This window comes from Chlorocebus sabaeus, chromosome 20 (genome assembly GCF_047675955.1).
Source record: "Chlorocebus sabaeus isolate Y175 chromosome 20, mChlSab1.0.hap1, whole genome shotgun sequence".
Classification (NCBI taxonomy): domain Eukaryota; kingdom Metazoa; phylum Chordata; class Mammalia; order Primates; family Cercopithecidae; genus Chlorocebus; species Chlorocebus sabaeus.
This window is the reverse complement of record NC_132923.1, coordinates 72,360,262-72,372,556: the sequence shown is the minus strand read 5'-3', so window position 1 is coordinate 72,372,556 and position 12,295 is coordinate 72,360,262. Positions and strand designations below refer to the sequence as shown.

At 38.2% G+C, this 12,295-nt stretch overlaps 1 protein-coding gene across 1 annotated transcript in view; it reads left to right on the top strand.

Annotated features, from left to right (window-relative positions):
* The window catches only part of CACHD1 (cache domain containing 1), a 225,505-nt gene that overhangs the window by 74,417 nt on the left and 138,793 nt on the right, over positions 1 to 12,295 (top strand). The window contains exon 2 of the mRNA XM_007978455.3: positions 6,318 to 6,380. Coding sequence (XP_007976646.1) covers positions 6,318 to 6,380 — 63 coding nt within the window. The remainder of the gene's footprint in view (positions 1 to 6,317; positions 6,381 to 12,295) is intronic.

Sequence of the window (12,295 nt, the reverse complement as noted above, 5' to 3'; positions counted from 1 at the left end):
GGTAGGGGGAATTGTATTCAATTGTTATTATGTGACTCTAATTTTTAACTTCATTTGTGTTGAACCTGCTTTTTTGGAGAGGGAGTGGGGAGGCAGTGCTTAGGGAATAAAAGAAAGGAATATGTAAAGAGATTTGATTTAATAATGTAACATACCTTTAGAACATCTAGGTTGGATGAAACTCAGTAAAGATACCCCTTTTCTTGCTGAAAATTCAGATTTGTACGGTACTGTTAGATGGGAAGCTGGAGAACTAAGCAATGTTATATATACTTAAAGTGTGAGGGAGCAATTAAGATGTTGCCTCGGGGAAGGCTCAGGAGACCTTATCTGTGAATTGCTAGGTGACTCTTCAGTTAGCATAGCCCCAGTTTTATCTGGATGGTGGATCGGGGTTTAGATTTTTCTCTGAGTTTTTATAATAGCCCAGTTAATAGAGTCTTGCCCTTCCTTTTTAAGAATGCATACATAATTTTAAAAATACATAAAATATTTGTGTATTTACAAAAACGTTTAAGTAGAGTATATTTTAGAGAGACTACCTAGAATGTATGTTTAAAGTAAATTTATTGAAGCATAGCATACAGAAGAATGCAGTCTTTAAGTGTACATCTTGATGAATTCTCACAAAAGTGAACACATCCGATAACCAGCAGCCAACCACATCAAGAAACAAAATTTCAGCATCCTGGAAGCCCCTTTTATGCCCTATTCTGTTCATTCTCCCACAAAGAATAACCACTATCCTGACTTTTAACAGGCTATATTAGTTTTGCCTGGTTTTGAACTTTATATAAATGGAATTATACATTTTGTATGCTAGTGTCTGGCATCTTTCACTCAGTATCATGTTTGTGAGATTCATCATGTTGATGCATGTTGCAGTCATTTTTCATTCTCATCACTGAATATTCTGTTATGCGAATTCACCACAGTTTAATTTTCTGTTGCTGATTGGCATTTGAGTATTCTAGGTAGGTGTTATTAGGAGTAGTTTTGCTGTGTGAATGTTGTTATACTCTACTTGTCTTTTGAGGAACACACAACCATGTGTCTGCAAGGTGTATACCAAGGATTGGAATTGCTGAGTCATAAATATCCATATAATTAACTTGAGAAGATACCACCAGTTTTCCAAGGTGCATGTATTAATGAGAGAAAGGTTAGTTTTGTCTCTAAATCAGAGTGCTCAGTTACCATGCACATAAGAATAAGACATTTTTTTCTTGTTTTCTTTTAATTGTGGAAATAAATGTAACAGAAGATTCTGTGAAATGTTTCTATTTAAAATAACATTTTAAAACTCCTCACCTATTTTAATCTGTTCACTATATAATAACACGTATTTTTAGTTTTAGTATTTGATGAAGAATTTTAAGAACAAGAAAGAGTAATGGGCAGGGCTGGGCAGTATCTTTAGCTTAATTTTCAGGGATTTGCAAAGTGAGGAGAGTTAACTTCTGACTCCCTTCGGGTTGTGTTCACATTAAGAGTTCGGATTTCTGGGATTCCTTTAGCCCTCCGGGGAGCGGGGATAAAGGAAAGTGATAAATTGGAATAGAAAGCAGAATGTTCATCCTGCCTACCCATACCCTAACCCTGTTACTGTGGGCAAATCATCCAAGAGGACTGAAGAATCAGACCTGTCATGATGGCTCTTCGTTTTCTTTTCTTTTTTCTTTTTTGTTTAATTTTTTTTTTTTCGGGGGAGGGGGGGGGACATGGTCTGACTCTGTTACCCAGGCTGGAGTGCAGTGGCACAATCTTGGCTCATTGCAGCCTCTGCCTCCTGGGCTCAAGTGATCCTCCCACCTCTGCCTCCTAAGTAGCTGAACTACCCATGGGTGCCATCACACCTGGCTAATTTTTGTTTTTTTTCATATAGACGAGGTTTTGCCATGTTGGCCAGGCTGCTCTTGAACTCCTAAGCTTAAGTGATCCACCTGTCTCAGCCTCCCATAATTCTGGGATTACAGGCATGAGCCACCATGCCCAGTGGCTGATCATTTTCATGTTTTAGGAAAACTTTTCCTTTGCATTTCCATTTTGCAAGTCCTCTATTAACCAGGAAAATCTTTACCCTGAAGTCACAAAAATGTCGGGTAGGTGTATCACTTTGAATTCCTGGCTCTTGAATTAAAATCAAAAGCTCCAAAAAGCCCCGTACTCTATTTCTTTTATAATTTTACATAGCAATAGAAAGTAACAAAAACAAAACCTTTGTCTGGGATTCTTTAATTACCCTGGACAATATATCTTGCTTAAAATAAAATTTTGGATAGAAAAAAAAAATCCCCAAATGCTCATTTTTTTTTTTCCTACATACAGGTATTAGGATAGGCTATGCAGAAGAAGAAGGTAATATGAATGAATTTGTTTTTTAATAGCTTTGCTAAATACAATGCCTGTTTTTAACTCAAGGCCTAGATTTAGGCCTCAATGCTTCAACTTTTTACCTCAGATATATTTTCTACCTTTGGAAATGTAGTTTTTTAGTCTGTAAAATGTGGTTTCAGACCCCTGCCCTGCCTGCCACATACAGTTGTTGTGAAAATCAAATGCAATAATTTATTTGAAACTGTAAAGTGTAAAAGTACTAAGCCTTTGAGAGCTGGGCTTAGCAGGCCTTGCATTTTAAGAAAGACGATTACTGTCCATTGACCTAAAGCATAGTGAAAATTCACCCTGTAGTTTGAGATCTTGTGCACACACATAAGCCTGAACTTTTTTGTTGTTGTTGTTGTTTTGTTTTTTTTTGAGACAGAGTTTCGCTCTTGTTGCCCAAGCTGGAGTGCGATGGTGCGATCTTGACTCACTGCAACCTCCGCCTCCCAGGTTCAAGTGATTTTCCTGCCTCAGCCTCCCAAGTAGCTGGGATTACAGGCATGCGCCACCACACCTGGCTAATTTTTTGTATTTTTAATAGAAACGGGGTTTCACCATGTTAGCCAGTCTTGTCTTGAACTTCTGACCTCAGGTGATCCAGCCACTTCGGCCTCCCAAAATGTTGGGATTACAGGCATGAGCCACTGTGCCCAGCCTAAGCCTGAACTTTTAACCTAGCACTTGTGGCTGATCGGTTAAGTCATGAGTTACTTGTACTTGTCTAGGTTCTACTGGCTTCCAATGGCATCTCACTGAAGTTCTTTTTTTTTTTTTTTTTTTTTTTTTTTGAGACAGAGCCTCGCTCTGTCGCCCAGGCTGGAGTGCAGTGGCCGGATCTCAGCTCACTGCAAGCTCCGCCTCCCAGGCTTATGCCATTCTCCTGCCTCAGCCTCCTGAGTAGCTGGGACTACAGGCGCCCGCCACCTCGCCCGGCTAGTTTTTTGTATTTTTTAGTAAAGACGGGGTTTCACCATGTTAGCCAGTATGGTCGTGATCTCCCGACCTCGTGATCTGCCCGTCTCGGCCTCCCAAAGTGCTGGGATTACAGGCTTGAGCCACCGCGCCCGGCCCTCACTGAAGTTCTTAAAGCTCTTCTCCATCTCACACCCCAACCGCTTGAGGAAGGAGAAGGGGCAAAGAAATGTTTTGCTTTGGTGATAGCCCCGAACTGCGACCTACCACATCCCCTTTCACTTCTGGGGTCAATACAGGGTTATACAAAATAGGTAGTCTATAGAGTCACCACTGCTCACATTTAAAACATCTTTCTTGCTTTTAAAATTTTCTTTTGCCCACCCATATTTATTAGATATAAAGAATATAAAAATGCTTATGTCGTAAGAAGATCTACTAAGATAAAAGTATTAGTAATCACTCCTGTTAAGATAATAAATGAATAAAACAGGGACCAAAACACAGCCTCTCGATCCCTTCCGGGCATATATTCTTTATTACTACTGAGGAATTCACCTTTGTTTAAACAAAAAGGAGAAGGAAGTATCTGATTTGGCCCTTTGTGGGTACTGGCTTGAGCAGGGTGGATCTGGAGTAGTTCATGCCTCCTTCATCAATCAACTCTGGCGGAAGCATTTGCCAAGATAGAACAGATACTGTATCAATTGGAATATCACTGCCAGAAAGGAAATAAGGAATTGGCTATGTTTATCAAGATCTGAAGTCACTACATGAATTATGTTACTTTTAATAAAAATGTACTGTTGGCACTATTTAACAGTTTTTGGAAATCAAATTGTATGAGAACAGAGAATGTATTCTGGGGGGCATGGGTGGTGTTGACATTGACCAGGCCTCTAAGAGCATTATAATGTAGTCAACTAAGGTGTCCCCCAAGGATCTGGGAACGTGGAGTTGTAAGAATGGAGGTCTATAGGTTCTTAGTGCTTCTTCCAAAATGAGTATTCCAGGATTTAGAATCCTAATGCCCCTGAATGTAAAACACCTGTAGTGAGATCTAGAGCAGAACCCCATAATCAAATACATTGGTTGAGATCTGCATCAAAATGTATGAATATCACACTAAGTGGTTTAATGAGGACTATACATACACATCAGTTCAAGTTAGGATTTACTCCCAAATAAGTTCAGGCTATTTCGTATTTTGCTAACAAATGTGTTATGTAAAACTTTTGATTTTCGAGCCTTTTGAATTTTGAAATGACACATAGGGATTGTTGATCTGCATCATGTTCAGGTCTTAGCTCCTGATCGCAGCATCTTTTAATGTATGTAAAGCAATCAGGTAGCAAATTCTTATAAGACAACAGAGTTAGGAGTGCCAGATCTGAAGTCACATTGCCTGGGTTCAGATTCCAGCCTTGCCAAGTGATTTGGGGGTATGTTATTTAATCTCCCAGGCTCTTAGTTTTTCCTCTTTAAAGCTATGGTAATTTTGAAATGAATATGAAATAAAATATACACATGAGGTACAATATCTGAATTGCCCTAGGCACTTCGTAAATATGCTTCAGTTTCCTCATCTATGTAGAGATAATAATAGTGCCTCTCACAAAGGTGTTTTATGAGAGTTAAATAAATAAATGTAATGTGCTTATAATGGTGTCCACGCCATGGTAACTATTCAGTAGATACTAGCCAATGATAATATCATTATGAACATTACTAGAAACCTGTAATGAACTTTCCTACTGGCAGAGTCATTTTCAGAAAAGAAAATGACAGTAAACACCTGTTGAATGAATAAGTGGCACATTGGAGAATGATGGGAGGCACCATGATTTGTAATTATAATTTTCCAGACTGTAATTTCATCCTAGTCCTTCTCAAGTTTGTTTGCTTCCCTCCACCCTGCACTCCACCTCCTGACCAAAACCTCCCTCTAAGCCCCAGCAGCTTGATCTTCCTTCATTTGGTCTGTTTAGATGTACATTGCATGATGAACTTGGCTTCACTTGTCTTCTGTACCACAACCATGCAGGTGTGTTAGGCCGTCTGGGAAGCTGTCCCAGATGCTGACAAACCCTGGCAGCAGGATGGAAAGGAAGAAGGAAATTTTGGCTGACATCTCCAGGTCTGACTCCTTACTCATCTGGAGAGTTCAGTGGTATCTTTAAAGCTTGAAGATAAATGATGAGGCTGCTGCTCTTTTTTTTTTTTTTTTTTTTTTTTTTTTGCTCCTCTAACAGATACATAACTTGGATTCTCATTCTTTACTTTGTTATATGTTAATCTCTTGTGATTACTCAGTAACGGTACAGTTTGGTAAAGTCCTAAGTCTGCAGAGACATTTTAAATAGAGGTGATGTATGGAGGACTAGGTACCAGCTAGGCAGGGACCAGGGGAAGAATGTGTGTGCTTGTGTGCTGTAGTTTGGCCTAACGTCTTGGCACAGCTGTCATATTTCCTGGCATGTAAGAACTGGATCTTCTCTTAAGTCCACACATATTTGGCAAGCCCTATTATGTTACTCTCCCGAGGGGGTGCTTGAGTAACGAAGGTGATAGATAATATTGGGTAGGGACTGAACAGGGACATGAGAGAATATGGAAAGAATCCCTTTCAAAGAGCTTTATTGCATTAGATGTTAGAGGCTGTAAACAATTACGGCATTCAGGGAGTGCAGGATTTAAATGAGAAACACAACTTTGTCAAGATTATACCAGTTGGATAAAATGGCATGGACTCCGGAAATCTATAATTAAATGTATTTTTGAAAATGAAAAATACAGTGTAATGCCTGGTTTATTTCACTACAGAGGTGCCTGGGTATTGCTTACATAAGTGTGATTGACTTTGGCTGATACTTGGGTTTCTGTCTGTAAAATTATTGCATTTTAATTAAAAATTTTTTTTCTACTAGATTCTATTTGTTGTAAACAAATTATTCACATACACACTCATATAGAAAATGACTTACTTAGAAAATCTCATGTTCATTTTCTTTTCATTGCAGCGGATATTCAACTCCTTTGTTTACACTGAGAAAATCTCAAATGGAGAAAGTGAAGTACAGCAGGTAAGAGGCTATGAGTACTTGATACTCCCTGTCTTTGTCTTGCTTTTAGATGTGGCTTCATCACTCTTTACAAGCAATCTCCACTTGAGGTTTCCTGTTCTTTCTTTATAATTACACGTGCATCTCATGCATAATGGCGACAGCCTTACACTTTGGATTCTTAGAGGTGGTTAAAAACTTATGTGTATGGTTTTCGCTATCTGTGCTATAATTTGGAACTATTTAATTCCTTTTTGTTTTAAAAATTCCTAAACAACTCGCATCTAAAAACACTGAAAATATTTTTTCTGATGTAGAAAATAAGTGCCCAGGCTTTGGAATCAGACCCCACGTCAAATTCTGGTTTTCCTCCTTACTTTGTGGCCCCAGTAAGCAATTTAGTCTTTTTGAGCTGCAGTTTCTCAATCTTAAATAAGAGGAACATAATATTGCCTTATGGGGTTGTGATAATTAAATGATGACAAATTGACAAAGAATGAAGTAAAATTGTAATTCTGGCATAGAAGCAGCTCATTGGATATTGGCTTCTTTTGTTCCATTCTTTTTCTTTCCTCGTTTTTTTTTGTTTCTTCCTTTGCTTCTCCCCTCCCATCTTCTTTCAGTTCTCTGTGGAGTCAAGAAGTTTTGAGGTCAGATTCTATTTACTTTATTTATAGCTGGCTTCAGATGGACTGCCTCCTAAAACATAGTGTTGGTGAACCTGATCGTAAATAATTGATCTGTGCTTGAAAAGAAGGGTGGTAAATAGGAGTTGGTTTTAATTTCAGCGAATCCACCAACTTTGTTACCGTATGTGACCATCAACACCATCAACTAGTAATTTGAAGCTAGTTTTGAAACTCAAGTAAAAAACAGAACCCAGCTAAAAACCAGAGTGTAGCAGAGTGCTTCCACAAGATAGAAAGATAACTTCAGTAAACTGCATACGATTTTAAACTCTGAGATTCCGCCATTATTATGTTCATGGAGAACAGCTTGACTTAATCTGAACTTAAAAAGTACTATATAAGAAGAAAAGATTTGCAAGTGTCCTTATAGTGAAGTTGTTTGTAGGATGCTTATTTACTTATAATAAATTACTGTGGTTTAATCTTGAAGTGCAGCATTTCCTGTTTATAGACATTGACTTTTTAAAGATTGGCTTTCTGCAGGTTAAATACAGAGGATATAAATAGACATGTATATGTATATTCTTTTTCTTAGCTTTAGATATTTTTAAAAGCTGATGGCCTGAGTATTTATTTATTGTAGTAAATATGTAGTTTGCTGTGCTAAGACTTATCTTCATAATTCCTGTCTTATTTTTATTTCAGCAAACTAGAAAATTCTTTGTGGTTGTGAAATTTAAGAGATTTTTTATGGGCGAAGATTTCTGAACAAAGCATGTTCAAGGAAACTTTCTGGGAGACCAGAGGCCATTTGATAACATTTTAAAGAAACTGATCCAGGGATATCAGTTTTGCCACTTTCCTTCAAGTAACAGATACAAGTTCTTAGGCTGTTTTCAAATGTGAAAGTTTTTTTTTTCCCCCTTGTACTGATGTCATTTTTTATTTATCTAGCGAGAAACAAGTTTAGAAGCCTTTAATAATAATTTTAGAAATTATAGCTGCTGATTGAGCACTTATGGAACATCAGTGCTAAGCAACTTCCATATATATCACATTGATTTTTACCAAATAACCTTGAAGGAAAGATATCTTATTACAGATGAGGAAATTGGGGCTCCAAGAGGTAAACTAAGTTATTTGTAGTTGATGGATATTAAGCAGGACAGCTAACTTTTGAAATAAATGTGACAGAAAGTTTTGTTATTTGTATTTTTATTTTGTTTTATTTTTTTTGAGACAGGGTCTTGCTCTGTCGCTCATGCTGGAGTGCAGTGGTATGATCATAGCTCACTGCATCCTTAATCTTCCAGGCGATCAATTGATCTTCCCATCTCAGCCTCTCAAGTAACTCGGACTACAGGCACATGCCCACATGCCTGGCTGATTTTTCGTTGTTGCTGTTTTTAGTAAAGATGAGGTCTTGCCATGTTGCCCAGACTGGTCTCAAACTCCTCAACTCAAGCAATCCTCCTGCCATGGCCTTCCAAAGTGCTGGGATTACAGGCATGGGCCACTGTGCCCAGCCTATTATCTGTAGTTTTAATTTAACGTTGTTTATTTTTAAAATACTTGTTTTCATCAGATACAGGAGTCTCTGCTAAACTCTGTCTTTATCCAAATAATTCAAGTGCAAGGGAATTACCATACAGTCTATTCTGTGTTTCCTCTGACTGATTGTCAAAAAGTTCTTTCTTATATTGAACCAGAAGGGTACTGACTTTTAAATTCCTGCGGTCTCTCCAGTCCATCCTCTGGAAGAACCCTTAACAAATAGATCTGTGTCTGTTGTTTATCCCAAAAATGAGGACAGTTGTGTCATTGTTATTATCGCTTAGCCTAAATTTTAGTATAAACACGTCTAAAATAATTTCTTCTTCTGTGACATGATTTCCAGATCCTTTCAGTACTATGGTCATTATTACAACAACATAACAATAAAAGCTCATATTTACACATTTATTGAAAAATTTGCTATCACTTCATTATGATGGTTCTCCCATGGGTTGAATTGAACATGGGATTTCTCACTCTACAATGAGAACACAGACACCTCAGTACCTTCTTGACTTTAATAACTGCTTAGACACTCTGGATTCTGTGGTCCTGGACAGTACCCAGAATGAAATCTTTAGGGACATGTTTACCTCATATGTTTCCTATTCTGTAAAATATCCGCCATCACAGTCACTCACACTTCTATCTCCTTTGAACTTCAGAACAACTCCATGGGATAGGTGGCAGTATTATTATTAGCAATGTTCAGAAAAACCACAGATCCCAGCTAGTAGGTAACTAAACTGACTTTTAAAACAATTGTGAAATTTATCAAATATATGGAGACATGTGTAAAACATACATATAAAGAAATATATTAAAATTAACATCTTAACTTACTACCCAGCTGAAGAAATGATGCATTACCAAACTTAGAAGGCCGTTGTATGACCTTCCAAAGAGAGTACCTTCCTCCCTCCCTCTCAGAGGTAGCCTTATCCTAATTTTTGGTTAGCAATTCCCTTGCATTTTTTTTTTGATTTGTTTTATATGTATTTATCCCCAAATTAATTTTGAGTTGGCTATTTTTTGTTCTTTATATAAATTTTAAGCATATGTTTATATTCACATATCTTGCTAGTTTCACTCAGCTTCATATTTGTTAGAAACACCCATGTTGACATCCGTAATTAAGGGTCATTTATTTCCATTTCTATGGTATTCCATTATATGCAATTTATGTATCCATTTTATAGCTGACGTTGTTTGGGCTGTTTCTAATTTTGTTGTTGTTTTGTTTTTTAAGAGACAGGTTCTTGCTCTGTTGCCCAGGCTGGAGTGCAGTGGCACAATCATTGCTTATTGCAGCCTCAAACTCCTGAGCTCAAGCAATCCTCCTGCCTCAGCTTCCCAAGTAGTTGGGACTACACATACACCACTAAATCTGGCTAATTTTTTAAATTTTGTTCTAATGTTTTGATTTTTGTTCATACCTCTGTACATAGTACAGAAGGAATAATTCCTTTAATTGCAGGAATTTTATTATCCCTGGCCTCCTGCCAACTTAATGATGGCAGAACTGTGTGTTGTATATGTGTCTCCACACACAAATGCCCTAAATAGTGGGGCAAGGGGGCACTATTCAGCTCAGGTGGAGAATCACTTCTCTAGAGTAGAAGTGCTAGATGTCAGTGTTCAACAGACTGCTTCCACAGTGGCTGTCATGGGTCACTTGCTTATCTGCATCTCCTTTAATATCTAATATTATATGATTTTTAATCCTTTGCCAAATGTGGGCTGTCTGAAAGGGTATCAGGTGAGTTGCACTTGCCTCACTCTGATTACAAATGAGGTTGAAACACCTTTTGGCATGCTTATAGTAAATTTTTGTGTTTTTGTTCTGTCAAATATCTATTAATGCTCCTTGTCCAGTTTTTTAGTTGTTTATTTTAGAAGTTTAAAAATGCTGTATATGTTCTAGATCAGTGCTGTCCAAAGAGAACTTTCTGAGATGATGATGTTCCATATTAGGGGAATTAGAGTAGCTACCAGCCACGTATGACTACTGAGTACCTGAAATGTGTCTAGAGCTACTGATAATTAAATTTTAGATAAAATAGCTATATGTGGCTGGTAGTTACCATATTAGATTGCTGTGCAGATTTATGATTCACAAATAAGTCGTTTCAGTTTTTGCCTTGTCTTTTCATCTCATTTTATCGTTTTTATGTTCTGTTTGGTTTTGTTTGGTTTTGAGATAGGGTTTCGCTCTGTCATCCCAGTTTGAGTGCTTGGTGCAATCACGGCTCACTGCAGCCTCTACCTTTGGGGCTCAAGCATTCCTCCCACTTCAGCCTCCCAAATAGCTGGGACCACAGGCAGGCACCATCATGCCCAGCTAATTTTTGTATTTTTTGTGGAGACAGGGTTTCTCCATGTTGCCCAGGCTGGTCTTGAACTCCTGAGCTTAAGTAATCCACCATCCTTGGTCTCCCCAAAGTACTATGATTACAGGCATGGGCCACTGCACCTGGCCTCATTTTATCTTTTAAAGAATTAACGTTTTAATTTTAACTCAGTTTTTTGAAAAATCGGTCTTTAGACATAAAGATATTCTATACTGCCTTCTAAAACTTCTGCCTCTCTCACCTAAGTCTTTTTTTTTTTTTTTTTTTTTTTTTGAGATGGAGTCTTGCTCTATCACCCAGGCTGCAGTGCAGTGGCACGATCTCAGCTCACTGCAGTCTCCACCTCCTGGATTCAAGGGATTCTTCTGCCCTTAGCCTCCCGAGTAGCCAGGACTACAGGAGCCCACCACCAAGCCCGGCTAATTTTTGTAGTTTTAGTAGAAATGGGGTTTCGCCATGTTGACTCAGCTAGTCTCGAACTCCTGACTTCAGGTGATCTGTCCGCCTCGGTCTCCCAAAGTCCTGGGATTACAGGCGTGAGTCACCCCGCCTGGCCTCATTTAAGTATTTTATCCACCTGGAATTGATTTTGGTATTGGATGCGAAGTAGGTATCAATTTCCTTTTCTTTAGTAGGTATCCAATTTCCTTTTCTTCCCCCATATGTGTTTTCAAATACTCTATCTCTGTCGAACAATCTGCACTTTCTTCATTTGTTTTCAGTGTGTTTTCTGTCAGTTGAGTTTTTGGATATGTATGAATTTGATTTGGTTCCATTAGTCTATCTATCTATCCTTGTGCCAGTACCACATTATCTTAGTGACTAGTTTTATAACGAGTTTTGAAATCCGGTTGGGTACCACCCCCGCATTTAGATTCCTTGGTTTCCCATCTTGGCCAAACCCTGAGGTTTATCTCCTATATCTGGTGCTCTGTGCTGTCATCAAAGTAGAAGATCAAGGTCTCCAGATGCCCACATTCTCAGGAAGAAAGCAGGGTGTGACATGGGCTTACCTCCTAGATTTCCTACTTTCACCTTGTTTGAGGACTCAGTCTTCCTAACAGCGATTCACCAGTTTCCCCACTTCTTAATAGTTATAATAATAATTGTAACCACTTATAGGATTTGTTTGATAAACTAAAAATAGGTTAGTTATTCAAAGCAGATTATTGACCTGTGTGCTTTTAGCTCACAACCTTTAGGTGAAAGGGAACTGTTTCTTTATGCTTGGTTTTGTATATTTTGTACTATCTAGAATTCTGGCTTGCATTTTCTATCCATTGTTTCTCCTTTGGGTTAGTGAAAATTAGATCCCCATGGGTTCTTGCCCTCCCTCTTTACTAATCAAATCTTGTTGAGAGTTGGGTCTTTCTTGTGCATACTATCTAACTTGGCAGGAAAT